General features: G+C 40.9%; 1 protein-coding gene and 1 non-coding gene across 2 annotated transcripts; one reads left to right on the forward strand and one right to left on the reverse strand.

Moving 5' to 3' along the window:
• Nucleotides 1–756: 756 nt before the first annotated feature.
• On the forward strand, nucleotides 757–4,440 carry CUNH6orf141 (chromosome unknown C6orf141 homolog). Its single transcript, XM_024766380.1, has 2 exons — nucleotides 757–1,704; nucleotides 4,253–4,440. The coding sequence occupies exon 1, from the start codon at nucleotides 817–819 to the stop codon at nucleotides 1,390–1,392; it is 576 nt and encodes a 191-aa protein (XP_024622148.1). The 5' UTR covers nucleotides 757–816; the 3' UTR covers nucleotides 1,393–1,704; nucleotides 4,253–4,440.
• A 14,971-nt stretch (nucleotides 4,441–19,411) lies between these two features.
• Nucleotides 19,412–19,519, reverse strand: LOC112414085 (U6 spliceosomal RNA). Its single transcript, XR_003006068.1, has one exon. It is a non-coding gene; the product is annotated as a U6 spliceosomal RNA (small nuclear RNA).
• Nucleotides 19,520–20,112: the final 593 nt, after the last annotated feature.

The following is a 20,112-nucleotide window of genomic DNA, read 5'->3' on the forward strand; positions in this document are numbered from 1 at the left end:
GTGTGTGTAGGGGTGGGGGTGGGTGAGGGAGGTAGGGGTGTAGTGAAAGGGGAAATTTTAAAAACGAACACAAAATTCTAAATCCTTAAGTTCTTATAGCGGTTTGGTTTTGTTTATTTCCGTTTGATCAAAGGCACTTATGCCCCTTTGGACAAGCATGACCAAAACCAAAATGAAGACCGGTGTGACATTCCCGCATTCCTACGAAGAACAACAAACAATACAAAGGCGTTTTCTCAAAGGGCTCAACTTTCCCAATCAGATGCTTTTGATCTACATTCGATAATCTTGGTAGGATGGCGAGGGTGGATTCGGAATGGACACGGAAACTTTTATCAGAAGAACTTGATTAAATAAGACTTTTTTTTTTTTTAACTTCCATGTTCCTTCACTTCAAGGAGAGTCCTTGGAAAGAAGACACACTGTGCTGGGCATATCGTGGGGCAGTGCGGGTGTGTGTGCGGTGCAAGGGTGTCTCCTGTTGTTTAGAGACAAAAACGGTGGTGGGCTGGAAACTAGGATAGAACTGAGAAGAGAGAGGGGAAAGACTCAGAAATGAGATCGCGGCCGCAGGTCTAGGATCGCAGGTAAGAAGAGGAGGAGCGATCGTGGGGTTGCGGGGGAAGTGAGGCTTTTCGCCTTTGAAAAGCCCGAAAGCCGCGAGAGAGGGAGGGAGGCGCGGACGGGAGGGGGCGGGGACAGTCCCAGGCCCGGGAGGCGGGGAGCGCGGAGGCCACGCCCACGGCCGATCAGCAGTCCTGCGCTTTCCAGAGCTCCTCTGGCGTTCGCTGCGAGAACCGGCGGAAGATCCACCGGATGAATGGCCCTCCTCCCGGGATGGGGGCCCCGGGTCCGCGCGGGTCTCCGAATCTCGCGGCCTCGCCCCACAGCGGGTGGTGCGCCCTGCCGTTTGTGCGCGAGGCGGAGCGCGGGGCTCTCCTGGCCCTGGGCGCGCCGAACCCCTCGGTAGCGGGGGCTAGCAGCAGCCGGCGCGGCGCCCACGAGCATAGCCCCGGAGAGAATGTGGACTGTGACTCCTGGGTCCGAGAGAAAGTGCTCTTTCTTCTAAACCCGGAGAGGTGGTTGGGGACTCAGGGGGACTCCGTACGGGAAGAAGTGGCCGATGAGGAGGACCTTTTCAAAGCGGGAGGACAGGACCGGGAACCCGACTGCCCTTCGCCTCTCTTTCCAAGGGAAAAGCGAATTTCTGGCAGCCGTGTAGACGCTCCCTCCCGAGCTCCAGGGCACCCACCCAAACCCCTCCTCGTCCGGGTCGTGGATTATGAGGTGACACAAGAAGTCCTGCAGGTCGCGTGGGCGAAGGGCTGCATGACCACGCTGACCGAGGAGCGCTCCATGACCGCGGTCACTTTCACCGCCAACACGGAGTGAGACCAGTTGGGGAACGCCGGGACCCTTGGAGAATCCCGAGCCCTCGGTACAGAGAGAGAGAGAGAGAGAGAGAGAGAGACCCCTGTGTCCACGCCGCGGAAGGAGAGTTTCACGGTCCCTCAGGACCTGACTCCCCGAGGAGATTCAGTGGGGAAGAGGAGTCCGAGGAACGTTCAGGAGTTGGTGAAGGAGCGCTCATCCTTAAGAAAAGAAAATGCTCTTCCGGAAACTCCAGCCAGAAGTTAACCGACAACAAGAACCTTTTAAGAGGCTTCAGGGAGGCACACGGCACCCAGTGCAGACTGAAGAACTGTAAGCAACACGATACCTCCTTTATACTGTGGCTTAAATGCTCTGACTGTCTGGGGACCTTAGAAGAGGGGAGGAAAGGTATTTTCAAATTGGCAGAACGTGGGAATTTTGAAATAAGAAAATCTGTTGTTAATTTTTATTTTGAGATAACTCTCGGTCACTTTTCTGCCTCCCCGCCCTTCCCTTCTCTTTAAGACCTGAAAGCAGAAGTGAAGTTTGAAGTCTGCTGTCTGCAGAAGGGTGGGGGTGGGAATATATGGGGAGAGAGGCTTGTTTTGAAACTGAAAAAGAAAGTAAAAAGTGAGAAAATAAAATGTAAAACAAAACAGCCAGTAAACAAAATCGTTTTTTGTTACTGTCTTCTGGTGTGCACATCTTTTTCTTTCTTTCTTTCTTTTTTTAAAATGTTTTTATTACCTTTAAGTGTTAGGAAGAAAAGAGAGGAGCTAGGAAAAGAAGGGGAGGAAACAGAAGACTGAATTTTGAAGGTGAAATGCTATTTCAAGGGCTTTACCCCAAGTATTTAATTTAGTTCAGTAAAAATGCTATTAATATGAAATTTTTAGTTATCTTAATGTTTGAAACACTGCAGATAAATCTTCTGCTCCAAAGGTAGATAGAAATGTATAGTTTGCCATAAAATGACTGTATATCTTATTCTTATTCGAAGTTTCTTACTAATAAGATTTGTAGTCGAGACTGGATTGAAAAAAAATCTCTCCTGATACTGTTGAAAAAAAAATTTCTTCTGATGCTATTGAAACAACTCATTTTTATTTTGTTTATTTTTTATTAAACACTATCTTTATTAACTCCAGTAGTGGGGCCTGGTTTGGAGGTGTGTTAGGAGCAAAGCACCCCCTCTAGAGATGACCTGATGAACTGAAGGAGTTATCTGGTTACTGCAGGAATTAACAAAACAAATGGGACTCTGGCTTTTGAGGAGTAAACTATTGAACAGGGAGGGCCCCCTCCCTTACTCTTCCTCCTTTGCCCCTTATTTTCAGTTTAGAGCTTGACAGGCCCTCAAATATCATCTGATCCACCTCTTGCCTCTTGGCAGACAAGATAGGTAAGATATGTCCCTATTTTACAGTTGAGCCAACCTAGGCCTAGAAGCCATGTGGCTTATGTAGGTCACGAAGCTAGTTACTGCATATGCCTACTAAGTAGGTAAGAATATGATCATCTCCCTCCTAAAAGTTTGGGGATGCCTTTAGGACTTACTTCTAGGGAGTCAAAAGATGAGTGAGGGCAGCCTAGGTTTTCTGACTCAGTCAGTTATGAGAACTACTAAGATCACCTTGATGTCCCTGAGTCTGGCCAGGCCTGTGGGCTTGAGATTTATCACTAGCAGTTCTCAGTGTGATCCTCACTTGAGAGAGGAATTCAGCACCTGAGCTCATCTGTGCTCAAAACTGCTTGGTAGGTAGAAAAGGTAATACAGACTCCATGAAATGAATGATCTTTTCATCCAACAACCCTGCCTGGCTCCAGTGTGAGGTTAAACTTCTTGGCAGACAAATTTCAGACCTGACTCAATAAGTTTGGTTGTTGTGAGTCAACATATGCCCCATGTGATAGAGCTTTGAATAGAGACAAGAAAAGCCTCTTTAAAGTTGACCAAAAACGGTAGCGGCATTCTGTTGCCTTCCCTATGGAGCCAACTCAGGACTTAAGCTACTTGGGTTCACAACTACTCCACCTCTTACTAACTGTGTGACACTGGGCAAGTGTTTCACCTCTCTGTGCCTCTGGGTCCTTATTTGTTAAATAGGGATAATAAATAGTATCAATCTTATAGGGTTTTTCCTAGGATTAAGTTAGATGAAAGATATTTAGATCAGTGCTTGGCATATAATAAATGCTCAAAGTGAGCGATTATTAGTATTATCGTTATTGTTTAGTTCACTTTCATCCTAACCAGGCTTTAGGGCTTTATTTAATAAAAAGCACCAGAAGGCATACAACACAAGAAATCTTATAGAACCCAAACAAGTGGTTTTTAAGGACTTTTTTCTGCATTCTTGAAACAAAATTCTTATTTCTAGCTTTCCCCAACATTTAATGGATCAGTAAATTTAAATTCCTTAGTAATGACACCCCCCACATACATAGCTTGTGATAAGATTCATCCTAAGTTTAAGAGGCCTAAGGTACACCATGTTTGACAGTCTTTGAAGAGGTTTCTCAGACTGCTTCGTTCCCCTTGGCAGGTAGGAGCTTGGAGTACTTTCTTTAGGACCTGTCAGGTTAGTTTGTTTGCCCTCAGGGATTTTAAATCTGATGCCCTTGTCATCTCAGAAAAGCAGAATAGGCACAATTAATTTTCATTTCATCTCCTTTCTGTCAAAAAAGTATTCAAGTCAGCTGGACTCCTTTAATCCAAATATGTTTGGGTTAATTTTCTTTCCTTTAAGTAAAAATTATTTTTAAAGTACTTAACCCCCCTGCTAACTGCCTATAATGTGCTTATACGTCTTCTATAAACAGATGTCTCCCTGATTCAAAAAGTAATAAGTTGAAGTCTACTGAATTTGCTTCACAGATTTTCCCAATCCAAGCAGAACCCTGCTGTGGGAGGAAGCTGAGGAATCTTTTCCCAATTAACAGTGCCCTGGGGGCTTCCCTGGTGGTGCAGTGGTTAAGAATCCGCCTGCCAATGCAGGGGACATGGGTTCGAGCCCTGGTCCGGGAAGATCCCACATGCTGCGGAGCAACTAAGCCCATGCGCCACAGCTACTGAGCCTGTGCTGTAGAGCCCGTGAGCCACAACTACTGAGCCCATGTGCCACAACTACTGAAGCCTGCAAGCCTAGACCCCATGCTCCTCCACAAGAGAAGCCACCACAATGAGAAGCCTGCGCACTGCACCGAAGAGTAGCCCCCGCTCACCGCAACTAGAGAAAGCCCACGCACAGCAACAAAGACCCAATGCAGCCTAAATAAATAAATATATAAATATATTTTTAAAAAGAAACCAAACAGTGTCCTGGGAGTGAATCTGAAGGGAAGCCTGGGCATCCTCAATACCAAGAAGTCTCTGAGAATGACTGGGTCTTGGCTCTGTGGTCTTACCTCCACCTCACCAAAAGTGTGATCATCTACAATTGTCTTATGTGGATGAGTCACAGCAAGGACTTTGGAAGCCAGCTGACCACTCAAGTGACCATAAGACACATATTATAGTCACATAACTGCCATGGATCAAAGCAAGTGTCAACCTCTCTTAACCTTTGTCCACAGCCTCCATCACCTTTGAGAGTCATTACATTTGAATCACTGATCTTATTCTTCTTGGTCATCACCAGCACTTGATGTGCCTTTCTGCTTAAAAACAAGAAAGAAAGAAAAAAGGAGAAAGAGAAAAGGCTTTCTGTTAACAGAAAAAGTTATATTCATTGCAAAATAATTTGAGGAAATGTTATTTTGTGAGGAAAAAGAAAAATGGAATAAAAGAAAACAAAAACTCACCCATGACCCCAAATCTCTTTTAGTAATTGGTATGCTTCCAGTCTGGTTTTATTTATTTGATGTTTTAATGTGTATATACATACACTTTTCTGACCATAAACTGTATATAAAATCTGAGTATTGTTTTTATGTAAACTAACGTATACTGTTGCTATCCAAGGTGGGGTCTGTGAACCAGAAGCTTGGGCATTCCAAGAATGATTTTTAAAGAAATGCAGAATTCCAAGCCCTACTCTAAATCTGTTGAATCGGAATTCACATTTTGACCAGATCCCTGGGTGATTCACATTAAAGTTTGAGAAGCATTGACATATATGCTATATTTAGTTCTGTATCCCACTTTGTCACTTACAAAAACTTAAAGGTTTTTCTTTTTCTATATGGAAAACAATGCCATGGTAATAACACTTTGTAGAATTATGAAAACATTTAGAGATTACAAAAGAGTGAAACATATTGATTTGTGAATTGGCAAAGAGATCTCTAAAAAGCTTCGCAGTGTTTTTTTAAAGAGCCTTATTATTCTAAAGTTTTCCTAATGAAAGATTGATTGGTTATTGGAGTTCAAACTATTTCAGAAATGTGGTTCTTTTATTGTCTAAGAATGTGAAACCTTACTTACTTAAAAATCCCCTTAAGGGAAGAGGGCAGGAAGTCATTAAAGAAAGCCGATTCCAACACTTGCAAGCTGAGTCAAGACTCCCCAGCCACTTGTAATGAATTGCCAGGGGGTGGGGAGAGAGGTAGAGCCTGAATTTGAATCAACTGATTCAGATAAGAAAGCAGGCTGTGACTCTTGAACACCCTGACATCCTTATAACCCTGGTCAGTACTTTGCTCTTTCATTACGGAGGGCAAATCTTTGTAACTTTTCTTCTGTAGATGAAGATAAGAAACAGTCCAATTTACTTTGGAAAGAATAAGGAATTATAATCATTTATTAGGCACAATGTAGCTAATAGTTAACAAAACATAAGACTTGGTTAGCTTTAAAGCAAGGAATAAATTTAAATTCAAACTCAGATTTCTAAGTGTAAGATAGAATGACTACTTTTAGGAGGCTGCAGGCTTCACAAAAGTAGGACAATCAGAGGCTGTTTATTTAGAGCTTGATTATAGAAAGGGAGTCAGCCAGCATCACTTGCACTGGGCCAGGGAGCAAAGGCAGGCGGGGCAGTGGGAAAGTTTTACAGTGACCAAGATGATCTTAACTTTATTCTCAGCTCAACTAAACCTTAGGTTTCTTCCTGACTATAGCTCCTGAGCTCTTTAGAGCATTACTTGAGAAAACTTGTAATTGTAAATTTCTTTCTCTGCCCCTTTCAGATGTAAATCTCCCAACGTCTTGCCAGTTTTACAACCCAGGAACAGGACCTTCTTTCTCAAGCATCTGGAAGCCATCCCTTTGAAATGTAATCTAGAAAGATGGGGGCCCCTGACTCCCAGTCTCTGCAAGGGGGGGTCAGAGCCCAACTTCATAAGCCTTAGTTAGCAAACACGGATGGCTTAATGGCTTTGACCAACCTCCCCCTCTAGTACTTCTCCACCACCTCACCCCAGTGCTTAAAAGCTCTCCCACCTTTTGTTTCAAAGGAGTTGAGTTCCGTCTCTCTCCCCTATTGCAATAGACTTGAATAAAGTCTTCCTTGCTTCTTTAACTCGGTCTAGTACAATTTTTGTTTGACAACAGTAAAGAAAGGAGGGGTTTCATGTATGCTCTGATTGGAAGCTACTAGCATGGGAAAGCTAGAGGTGGGCTATCAAGAGGGGCTTCTTATATAATGGTTTAGGGCTCTCTCTGGTAGGTCCTGAGTTGGAAGGGTGCAAAAAAAAAAAAAAGAAAAATAGGGAAGCTGGTAGTCATTGACCAAGTAAGTCCTGGTCTTTCTGGGCTGATTGCAGCAGAGGCTGTGGTTTGCCTTCCCAGGCTAGTTGCTCCAGAGGTTGTAGATTCAAGTTCTACCACCTGGTAAATAGTATCAGCCTCAGGATTTTTTTCTAGGAGTAAGTTTAAACTACTTAGAAGAGTGCCTGGTATACAATAAATACTCAAAATTATTAGTATTGTTACTATTGTTGTTATTGTCGATTTTAATTTTTATCCTAACCAGCTTTTGTTTTGTTTGTTTGTTTTTAAGAGCAAAAGGCATACAACACAAGAAACCATATCAAACCCAAACCAGTGGTTTTTACTAAGACTGTTTTTCTGTTAGAAACTAGAAGTTAGAAACTAGAAGACCCAGTCACAGAATTCTGGAAGGTCCAGTCACAGAATTCTTTTTTGGAGAAAATCATGTTATAATTATTTCTTAAAAACAGGCGGAATGCAGCACCGCAAGTAGTTTCTTCATGGGGTGAACTATGCTTTGGCATAGTTCAGCCCTGACTGTTGGCACCCAAAATGCTATGTAATGGACTAATGCTACCTTACTGAGAGAAAAGTCAGGGTTCACCTAGGTATTACCCAGTGATCACTGAGGTTGGTCAGTGCACAAACTTAATCTCAAGGCTGGTTTGTTGGACGGCCTGCTCCAGGCTTGGAACCATGAGTGTTGAAGCTGATTTGTGTGCCTGTTGGATCATCCTTAGGCACATGTCTTACTTCTAAAAACTCTTGTGACTTTGAGCTTATTTTGAAAGCCTGTTAGGTGCATGGAAAAGCCGGTACAATTGCATAACCGGAATTCAACTTACTTGGGAGAGGGACAGGGAGGTATACGGGGCACCAGGTAATTTTTACCAAATCAAAAGAACTTGAAGGGGAGGGCTTGTGAACACAGTCACCTTGTGTAAGCATTCTCTGACCACTGATGTCCATGTTTCAGAGAGAAACCCTGTGCAAGCCTACGGACTTCCCAAGCCAACCTCAATATTGACCCAGATTTCTGAGGTTATAGGTTCAGGGTTTACAGTCTTTCCGTCCCAACATAACTGGATGGGAAAATGTGCAAACTTACAATTGAAATAATATTAAATCAAAATATGGGAGTAGAAGAAAGGAGGTTCTGTGACCTATATTCAGTGGCAGGATTATATTTAGGCAATGGGCAGGGTTTGCCCCAAGAGTGAAAAATAAGCAGTACAACATCTTCAGAGATTAAAAAAAAAGATGATAATGCTGGACTAAAAGCCTGTGTGCTTTTTATCATCACCACGGACTTAGTAATAAAATACTTGTCCCTGAAAAAAATCTATTGTTGATCTAAATTCTAAAAAATTCCTGTGATTACTGTTTGAACTTTAATAATACAGAGGTAAGCCTCCAATGGGCACATTTTCATTGTCCTTTATTATTATTTTTCTATGTGGAAGACAATTTAAAGAACTCTCAGTGTTGCCCTCCAAGTCAATCTCTCTCTCTCTCTCTCTCACACACACACACACGCACACACACACACACACACACAAACAAAATCAGTTACATGCATTCATTTAGAGAGTAAATTCCTAAGAGTTCAGAATCTTTCTTACTCACTTGGAATGTACTTTGTGTCTCCGACCCCTATATATTCCTGCATTTTAAGAGTAGATTCAGGGACTTCCTTGGTGACACAGTGGTTAAGACTCCTTGCTCCCATGCAGGGGGCCTGGGTTCAATCCCTGGTCAGGGAACTAGATCCCACATGCATGCTGCAACTAAGAGTTTGCATGCCACAACTAAGGAGCCCACCTGCCGCAACTAAGACCCAGCGCAACCAAATTAATTAGTTAAAAAAAAAAAACTCTTTTAAAAAAAAAGAGTAGATTCAATATAAACTGTAATCCAGTGGTTGTAGTGATTTAGAAAAAGAACTAGAGTTCAATTCTGCCATTATATGTGACATGTATAAAATTTTAAATAGGGAAACAGCGAAATGTAATATTTTTTGTTCAATAAGTGCAAATTTAGTTCACACATGAACAGTTTTATTAGATTTGGATAATTAACATGAAATTTATTATTTATTCATCATTTTAAAACTAAAGAATGAATCAAGAAAATAAAATATCCCATGAATTGTATAATTTAGCAGTTCTGTTTCTTTTGCAGACATTTCAGTTTTATTAAAGTTTATTAGTTACTTGACAGTAGTTTACATACATAATTATTATATCAGACTCACAGAAGGATCAAAGTTATTGTTTTAGTTTATGATTATTATTGAATATTATTTTCTCATATTAGTGTTAAAAATTATCTGCTACTGGTGTCACATTCACTAAGTATGCCACTGCCAACATGTAGTCATAAAGTCATAAGAACAGGGGACTGAAAGGGTTGGAATTCAAACTCAGATTTCCTGATTTCGAATCAAAGCTGTTTCTGTTAATCCCTATATAAGAGAAAGTAAAATCTCTACCTTAATGCAGTAAGTAATAAGTGATAAGGATAGAACTGGGGAAAAGAGTGCCTTCAAACACAACCAGAGAAACATGAGGGTTTGGAGAGATTTAGCTCTCACAGTTCAGGCATAAAATTGATTTTATAATACTTTTTCTTATTGTGACACTTGGGATTATATTTTAGTAATATTTCTGTTTGTGTATGATAAAAAACAGTATTACTACTCCTAGATTTCCTAAAGTAGAATTCCTGAGGTAAGCTGGGCAAAATCCTTTAAGGATGGGGCCACCCTGCAAAAATCTATCTGCTGCTGCCTTGTAGTCCGAAGAAGCTCCGGGTCCAGGTGCGTGAGAAACCATGGAAGCCCTGAACACAGTGTCAGTCAGAGCTCAAGAATAAAAGTCAAAGTAATTATTGTTTACAGGGTGTCATAGAAAACATAATTTCTTTAAAGATGAACAGTAGTAAGTCCAAGAGCTGATAAAGGGCTCTGGAAATCAGTATGTATCTCTTCACTTGTAAAACGAAGGTTTGGAGTTAGATGTAGCTGGCGTATCCTCCAGAGATCATTGTTTACGTTTCTGTGGCATTTTTTTCCCCCAAAACTATAATGCAAGGAAGCGTTGAGAGAAATTGAGCTTGAAACACTGCGAATACATGTATGTTACTTTTCATTTACTTTACCTCTTGTTCCAGGTGTGATATTATGTTTTTCATTTTAAAGCAGGAGTCATGAATACATGCAACATTTTCTTGCATATTATCCTGTGCCTATGTGTGTATGTGTGTAAAAACTAGGAGAATGGATTGTGCTTTGTATCTCTCTGCATTCCTTAGTTACCAGTAGGTAAAGAAAGTCTATTTTTGGGGTGACTGCTGTTTACCCATCACTGAATGGGAATCTGGAGTGATGCTAAGCCATTGTTTGTACAAGTGAAAAGATGACAAACTGCTTATGGTGAAGTTTTGCTAAGACTCTTTTCTGGAAATGGAGAACTCATTTCAGGTTCTTAGAAATCCAGACAATTATAGAGTAAGTTCATTTAGTTCATGGATTTCAAAGTTAATGTAAAGCTCTTTTCTTTTCCCCGCTTTGCTTTCTTCAAGAAATCCTAAGAGAAACACTGGTATTTACACAATTAAAACAAAGCTTCTCTGGTTGGAATGAAGTGGGTTTGCCCATCGTTGCCCTGCTTGACTTTCTCTTCAAATTCCTGAGGCTCTGCCCGACCTAGCCTCACCCACAAGGAATCTTCAAGGACTCCCTAAGAAAATGTCCTTCCAATGCTTAATGTCCTACAGCCAATTGAAAGCCGGCGGGAGGACTCTTCCATATTACTGAAGTTTAGTGCCACATGGAAAGATAAAACCTTAGCACTGGCCTAAGACAAAGCCAAATCTCTCCAGATTTTTCAAATCACCTTTCTCAAGTAAGATGCCTTACCTGCTGAAAAGGGCATGAAAGCTTCCTTCTTGATAAGCTTCCTGGTAGAGTTAAGGAAATGAAATGCTCAGGATTAAATGTGTCTGGTTTTTCCTACTGTGTTTGATCCCAAAGCACAGAGGTCAGGGATGACCTCAGTGCCCTAGAGATAAAAGTGTTATTAGTGACAGAGATGAAACTTCTTCCTAAAAAAGTGGCTCTTTAAGATGTATGGTGACCTTGGTTGGCAATTTTTGTGAAGCAGTGTGTTCTAGAAGGAATAGGAAATGGAGAAGGGGGAGGTGGGGCTTAGGATTGAGTGTGGAGTAGTCATGTACTCAACCAAATTTTCATTCGGTGCCTACTAAAAAACACAAGCTTCGGATTCAGAACTGGCAATAATTTCTTAGTCATGTATCTGCTATGTGATAACAGCATGTTATTTAACTTTTGATAAATTCCAGTTGCTAAATTCATATGATGGGAGTTAAATAGTCCTCATTTGGTGACTCTGAGCCTTCCTGGTGGGTCTGGGGGCTCTGTGAAGGTTTGATCTTTTATCTCCAGGGGCAGTGACGGTGGACAAACTAAATTTAATAAGCCCATCAAAACAAATCCTCAGAAGTAAGCTACCCCACTTCCATAGCATGCCACATACTCTGAAACAATGTAGGGCTGTCAACAAAAGTAGTTTTAATTTTGATATGGGAAAGAGTATTCTGAAAACTAAAACTACACTAAGATAATAATAAAAGCAAAAGCTTGCCTTGAAATCGAGGGCAATGTTCACTGCTTCAGCTTGGTGAATCAGTTTCCTCTTTTTTTATTTTTTATTTTTTTTATTTTTATTTTTTTGCGGTACGCGGGCCTCTCACTGTTGTGGCCTCTCCCGTTGCGGAGCACAGGCTCCAGACGCGCAGGCTCAGCGGCCATGGCTCACGGACCTAGCCGCTCCGCGGCATGTGGGATCTTCCCAGACCGGGGCACAAACCCGTGTCCCCTGCATCGGCAGGCGGACTCTCAACCACTGCGCCACCAGGGAAGCCCTCAGTTTCCTCTTGAAGAAAGTTTTGCCATACTATCATTGTGGTTAGCTGTTTTATTACAGGAATTGGTATAGTTTTCAAGTGACAGAAAGCAATCAACTGCTTTTAAGTGTTTTGTTAAATAATATTCATCCATTCATCCATTCAGTCATTTATATGCCTGGGCATCATACATGGACTTTCTCCTTGTAGTTGTGCTAGATTATTTCCATTCCATGAAAGAGAAGACTGGGGCTCAGGGAAACAAAAGGACCTAACAGCAGTAGCACGGGGTCAGTTAGATGCCCCACAACTCCAAGGCTCTTTCTAACAAAACGCTCTACCTAGCTCTCACCAGTTCATCTCAGCGCCTCTGTGATTTTGAGCAGCACGGTGTTCTTTCCCTTTCCCCTCACCCCTCTTCTTAAACCCTTACCTTTGGAATATAGTGATTTTCAAATATAATATTTGTGGTGGTTGCACAGGGTAAGCTTGCGGGCAGGATATCAGCAAATCTTCTGTACTTCATGAATGACAGCGTCTTCGTAAGGCATTTGAGTTCGGTGTGCCATTCGAGGCACCCACGACTTTGGTGATCTCATCATGGACCTTTTCTGGATAAAACAAAGCACGGTTACAGTCTGCAGTGGGAGGCGGGTATTGAAACAGCCTCCCCATTTTCTTTAAATGTGAAAGTCAAGCCCAAGTGCTCTCTGAGTTCTGACTCATCTTTTCCCCCCACTGCTTCCACCTCCAGGCCTCTATTCTTAGGGCTCCTCTGGGGACCTGCACGTAGTGATGCCTTCAGACCATCTCAGGTTGCTTAGAGGGCAAAATCTACTTTCTTATATCACGAGGAGACTAAAGGTACAAACTATCCTCAAGGGTAAAAATTAAGGTATCAGGGCAACTCTAGAATTCTGCATTGTCCAGTCCAAGAGTTTCTGCTTCCTCTCCTTCAGACAATGCTCTGAATTTTAGAAGACTTACTCTGGGTCTTAGGATATCGCATCATGAGCAGAATCCCCCAGCACAGCGTGGAGGCTGTGGTCTCTGTACCTGCTGCAAACAGATTACTAACAAGTGCCACCAGATTGTCATCACTGAAACAGTCAGTAGATGTATCTTTCTTCTGAAAGAGGAAAAGGAATCATTAGTGATGAAATAATTTTATCCTGGGCAGCCATCACAAATAGCCTTAAGTGAATTGAAAAAACAAAGTGTTACATTCTTGCCTCAATCGAGTGGAATTTTATTTTATGAGAATGTTGTGCAGAATTTTAGGATAAAGCACATCCCAGATGTTAATAATGATACATAATTCTAAAAAATGGGAAAGTCTGTTTCTCATTTAGGAAGACTGGGAATAAGTTGTTTTTTTGTTTTTCTGCGGTACGCGGGCCTCTCACTGTTGTGGCCTCTCCCGTTGCGGAGCACAGGCTCCGGACGCGCAGGCTCAGCGGCCACGGCTCACGGGCCCAGCCGCTCCGCGGCATGTGGGATCTTCCCGGACCGGGGGCACGAACCCGTGTCCCCTGCATCGGCAGGTGGACTCTCAACCACCGCGCCACCAGGGAAGCCCAAGAGCATTGATTTTTAACTTAATGAGAACTGCGTGCAGATCCTAGCACAGACCTTCAGCATGTTACTCAACCTCTTTGAGCCTTCATTTCTTTATTTTAAACTGAGGAAAATAGTAATAATACATAAATGGTTGACTTGTTGTGACAAGTTAAGAATGAACAAATACACAGCTCCTGAAATATACTTAGAATTATACCTGGCATTTCTCATTTTTTTCCCCTCTTTTGTTCCCTGACAAGCATTTTCATTTGTTTCTGTCTGTATCCCCCTTCTGTCAGAGTTGACTCTTTCATTTTGCTGTCACTAAATTTTCTACCTTTTTATGCTACTGACTTTTAACCATGCATCTGAGAGATAACTCATTCAGTTGACTTGATCAAGAAAGAAATATCTTTCCCTTTTGTGTTAGAATGACTATGAAAAAGGAACTATATTAATAGACTGGATTGAACAATCTTTTACCTATTGTCTTCTTGATAGCAATATTTCCTCAAGTTTTTACTGGTTGCCATTATATTATATATTTACCTTTTAGTGTATCATTCTTTTTCTCCAAGGAATTAAAAATTCTTGAAAGCAAGGACTCTTCCCCTGACCATTCCTACCCCCTGCCCCCAACTATGGAATCCCCAATGTCTAGAACAGAACAGCTCCTGACACTTACTGAATTGAAACTGGTCAATAAATGCAGGAGTAAATGAATGATTGAAGTCTTCTGAACATTTTGTTTCTAAAGAGTCATTCCCAGTAACATAGAATTTGGGGAAACTGAGTGACCATGCGTATCAAATTCTGTCATTTTATGGGTAGTGCAGTTTAGACCCAGAGAGTTCAGATTTGGTAAGGGTCATGCACTTCTTCCTAATAGAGCTACGATTAGGACTTAGGTCTGCTCCTGCTGCAGTGTGTTCTTCACACCACGTGGCTTCATGCCATGATACTCAATAGATACAACGACTTGACTCCTCTGCTTGGCATGACTTTGGCTTGCTGGAACACAGTCCTAGGTAATCCTGTCTGGCAGGCACTAACGAAAACCTTGAGCCAAGTCTAAAAGAGGCAGCTGCAGGCACAGAACAAAGGGCTGTATTTCTTTGCATAAAAAGTGACTGTTAGTTTCAGTGACATCTTTTCTGTGATATCCACACTTAACAGTGTTCCCATCAACTAAGCTCTTTTTCTAAAACAAAGGACGGAGGGAGAGACAAAAAAGAGATTCCAATCAGACCAAATGGGAGCGTGTCAGGGATTAAAATGACTTGTAGCTGATTCAAATTGTTATTATAATAATAGGTAATGTAATATGTAATAGATCCTAGTGATGCTGTTATAATCCCAATATTACAAATGAAAAAAATGAGGCTTTAAGAAGTTAACCAATCTGCCCAAGGTCATGTATTTATTAAGTGAGAGAATTCAAGTTTCCTTGATTCCTGGGCTATTAATTTCTTTAATATATTGCTACTTCCCAGTATTGATTCACACATCTGGCTCTAACTAATATAGCACCTGGAAATGATGATAGCTGACCAGCAATCAAATGTTTCTTGATTGCTCTGATTCTGACTGTATAAAGAAAATTGCTGGATATACTCAACCTTATCTCCTAAGATCTGAGTGAAGAAAGCTGGGGATTTTCTGTCTATATCTGTTAACTATTGAGAGAGGAGTAATGATTTTTCTGACCATAATGGTGGATTTACCTACATCTCTTTGCAGTTCTATCCATTTTTGCTTCATGTATTTTGAAGTTTTGTTATTAGGGGCATAAATATTTAGAACTGTTATGCCCTCTTGATTGTTTTATTATTATGAAATTACCTTTTTTATAACTGTTATATTCTTTTTTATTAAATCTACTTTGTCCAATATTAATACAGCTCTCCCAGCTTTCTTGTGACTGGTGTTAGTATGGAATATCTTTTCCTCATCCTTTTACTTTTAAGCCTATTTTTGTCTTTATATTTAAAGTGCATTTCTTGAAGGCAGCATATATTTGGGTTTTGTATTCTTTATTTAATCTGATAAGGATAAGTCTTTTAATTTGAGCCCTTAGCCCATTTATATTTGATGTAATATTGTTAAGCTATTTGTTTTCTATTTATGTTAGTGTTTTTTGCTCTTTTTTTCCTGTTTTTCTCTGTCCTTTTGGATTATCTTTTTTTTTTTTAACATAAATTGATTTTATCGCCTTTGTTGGCTTATTAGCTATAAAACTGTTTTGTTATTTTAGTAGTTGCTTTAGGGATTTCGTACACACCTTTAATTTATCATTCTCTATCTTCTAGTGATATTACACCACTCCTTATAGTATAAAAACTTACAATAGTATATGTCCATTCCTTTTTCTCTGGTTTTTATGATACTATTCTTACACATTTTACTTTACATATATTATAATTACCAGAGTACATTGTTATTTTGTTGTTTAAGCATTTAATTATCTTTTAAAGCACTTAAATAGTAAGAAATTTTTTTAAAGTTGTGTATTTATCCAAATAGTCACCATTTCAAGTGCTCTTCATTCCTTTGTGTATTATGTTTCCATCTGGTATAATTTTCTTTCTGCCTGAAAGACTTCCTTTAACATTTTTTGTAGTATGGACATTCTGGTGATGAACTCTTCTATCTCTTTTTCTTTTCAATTTATCTAAACTAAAAATACCGAGAAAAAAAAAAAAAAACCAAAAAATCCCACCCAAAAAATAGTTCACCTATTTCTCCTACTCTCTACTCCCTGCTTCTAGCAACCACCAGTCTGTTCTCTGTATCTATGAACATAGTTTGTTTTTTTTTTGTATATATATTTTTAGATTCCATACAAGGAGAGATAATATGTTATTTGTCTTTCTCTATTTTCACTTAGCATAATGCCTTCGAGTTCTGTCCATGCTGTTGCAGATTACAAGATTTCTTCCTTTTTTAAGTCTCAACAATATTCCATTGTATATGTATACCACAATTTCTTTAGTCAATAGTTAAAAACTAATTTCTCAGATTTAAGACATGAACCAGAAATACAAAGAATTCCAGAAATAGGCCATCTGAGTAGAGTTTGAGATTTTTAATCAAATCGTCCAATCAATCTAAATGGTATTATTTACTACTTAAAGTGATTTTGGAATGGATAAGGCGTAAACACACCAAAAACATTCAGTGCCTCAGAGCTGGGCTACGTTTTAGGGGTGGACCTCAGGGAGAGGGGCTTTGTGCCCTGTGCCCAAGCCTGAGATTAAAAGGGCATGGAAAGCATGAGGGGGGGCAAGGAAGGGCAGCATTTGGCTGCCAACTGGGTAGTGACTCAAAAAAAGCAGTAGAGAGGAGAGAGGCCTTCTAGTCTATAAAAGAGGAAAAGGAAGAGAAATAAGGAAGAAAATTAGAAAGAAATAAAGAACAGACAGAAGGAAAGAAAGAAAAAATATTTTAGGTTCATAGACATACTATATATATAAAATATATGCATATAGCATTTTCAGATTTAAGAATATTCACATGACAAAAAAATATATTTATATACATATTCAGGTAAAAATCCCCTGAGAATCTTTAAAACAAATGAGTGGGTCCCTAACTTCATTTTCATATTCACTCCTGAACTTTACCTTATTTTTCTTGCCTCAGTATGAATTTTAGCCTAGTTTCCCTTACATAAATGTAACCTATAATCTGTATAGCCCCAACATTTAGTCACATCTGTCAAACAAAAAACCAACTGAGAAAGCAGAGACTTAGTTCAAAAGGATTATTGCAAGGCAGGGAAAGGGACTATTGTAGTAGGGTGAATGCTGCAATCATAATGAAGTCTGCAAGCATCTTAGGAGTACAGAGAGGGGTGAACAAGGCCAGGAAGGACAGGGTGCATGGAAGTGGGGTGACAGGTGGGATAGTATCAGAGAATTTTCACACCTCCCACCCCAAGCCAGCCTATTCTGAGCAGGGTTGTCTGCTGGCTCATGCTAGGTGTGGGCAAAAGTTCAGGGCTGGGTGTGGGCCAAAGTTCAGGGCTCTGGAGGAAGGAGAGAAGCTTAACACTTGTCTAACAAGTGTTTTGTTCTGATGGGTCAGTGAAATGAGTAGTTCAGGAGATAAGTTATGAGGCAAAGCATAGAAATTTGTGCCTGGCCTTGTCACAGGTAAACAAGGGGTTTTGTGAGTCTTATCTAATCATATGGGGAAAGGCTTTTTTTTTTTCTTTTTTCTTAAGTAAACTGTGAGGTTCCTTTAAACTTCCCTGTTTCCAGAAGCACAGGGCTTAGGTAAAATTCAACATTGTCAAATCCCTATTATCTAACGTTTGACATATTATTGAAAAAAATTGCTAAAAACTGAAAAAAAGAATTAGAGAATAAAGATCCACACACATGCATTCATTCACCAACTTTTTGTGGTAAGGTCAAGGGTGCACCCTTGGGTCTGCTGATTGAAATTTCCTATCTTCTTCCTGGCATAAATTACACAAAAAGTGCATTGTCTAAGATATTCAGCTTCAGATTCTTTAAATAACAGAAAGAAACTAGACAAGCAATCTGAATGAAGAATCTTTCTAGATTTTTGTGTTGTTTACTTCCCAGTCTTGATTGTTGTCTTGTTTATTTTATTTTATATGTTGCTCTTGTCTGATGCAAGGGCAATTTCTTTGTTTCTTTTTGTTGTTGTTGTTTTAGCAACTTGTCTTTATAGTCTTTCTAATATAGCCAACCTAGAAATGACCACTTTCATTCATTGCACTTACAAAACAAGTGAGCGTTGAGTTGGATGTTTTTGAAAGGTTCTATACAGGCAAGTTACTAAAAATGCATCATTCAAATAAGTATTAAGTAAACTGATACCATGTAATTGTTTGAGGTCTGGCCTTTGCTCTGAGCTTCTGGGAGGTAACCCCTGAACCTTGGAATGTCCTGCTTGATAAAGTGTATTTGTTTATCTGGGAACCTTGGGCCACCTGGATGGTCTCTGCTAATATGGTTTATGGTGTGGTCTTTGGCTGTGTGGTAATAGCTAAGTCTCTGGAGGGTAAACACTAAGGTCAGCCATGTGGGTGACTGGCCAAGTGTATGTGACAAAGCCCAAATAAAAACCCTGGAAGCCAAGGCTGAGTGATCTTTCTGGTTGCCAGTACTTCATGCACATTGCCACACATCATTGCTGCTAGTAAGCCCAGTCCACTTGACTCCACTGGGAGCAGACCACTGGAAGACTGTGTCTGGAACTTTCTTAGACCCTGTCTTATGTGCTGCTTCTTTCACCTGATTTTAATCTGTATCCTTTTGCTATTATAAACTGGAACTGCAGGCATAATAGCTTTTCTGTTTTATTTTGTTTGTTTGTTTGTTTTTGCGGTACGCAGGCCTCTCACTGTTGTGGCCTCTCCTGTTGCAGAGCACAGGCTCCAGACGCGCAGGCTCAGCGGCCATGGCTCACGGGCCCAGCCGCTCTGCGGCATGTGGGATCTTCCCAGACCGGGGCACAAACCCGTGTCCCTGCATCAGCAGGCGGACTCCCAACCACTGCGCCACCAGGGAAGCCTTGTATCTTTTTTTTTTAATGTAATTTTTTTGGCCACGCCACAGGGCTTGTGGGATCTTAGTTCCCCAGCCAGGGATCGAACCCGTGCCCCCTGAAGCATTGGGAGCACGGAGTCTAAACCACAGGACCACCTGGGAAGTTCCATGCATCGTTTTTTTTTGTTTTTTTGTTTTTGTATTTCGGCTCTACCAGGTCTTAGTTGTAGCACGTGGGATCTTCATTGCGGCATGCAGGATCTTTAGTTGAGGCATGTGGGATCTAGTTCCCTGACCAGGGATCAAACCCGACTCCCTGCTTTGGGAGCACAGAGTCGTAGCCACTGGACCACCAGGGAAGTGCCCCCCACCTTTATAAAATAGGGAATGCTTCATGAATTTGAATGTCATCCTTGTGCAGGGGCCATTGCTACTCTTCACTATATCATTCCAATTTTAGTATACGTGCTGCCCAGTCGAGCATTCAAGTAGCCACTTTAGAATAAATGTTTGTTTTTGCGGTATGTGGGCCTCTCACTGTTGTGGCCTCTCCTGTTGCAGAGCACAGGCTCCAGACGCGCAGGCTCAGCGGCCATGGCTCACGGGTCCAGCCGCTCCGCGGCATGTGAGATCTTCCCGGACTGGGACACGAACCCGTGTCCCCTGCATTGGGAGGCGGACTCTCATGCACTGCGCCACCAGGGAAGCCCTAGAATAAATGTGTTTTTTTTGAAACCTATTGACCTGCATATCCAAATGAACTCTCTGGAGACCCTCTTTTTTTTTTTTTTTTTTTTTTTTGGAGACCCTCTTAATGTCGTCTTATGATCAGAGGAATGAGGAGGACTTGGGACATCCTGGTGTCGAAAATGATTCTTTGTGATGATCATCAAGAGTGGGGACAGTGGACTTTTATAGGTGAGCTTTTTCAGAAAGCCCATTTGAAAGAGAAACTGATGCAGGTTTGAAAGAAGTCACCTATTTTATCTAGTAAAATATTTAGGATCTACAATAAATTACACTATTTTCCCAGAGCAATAACATATTAATTAATTGTTATTATAATTTTTCAGTTCT

Source organism: Neophocaena asiaeorientalis, unplaced genomic scaffold (assembly GCF_003031525.2).
Source record: "Neophocaena asiaeorientalis asiaeorientalis breed wild unplaced genomic scaffold, Neophocaena_asiaeorientalis_V1.1 scaffold46, whole genome shotgun sequence".
NCBI classification, from domain to species: domain Eukaryota; kingdom Metazoa; phylum Chordata; class Mammalia; order Artiodactyla; family Phocoenidae; genus Neophocaena; species Neophocaena asiaeorientalis.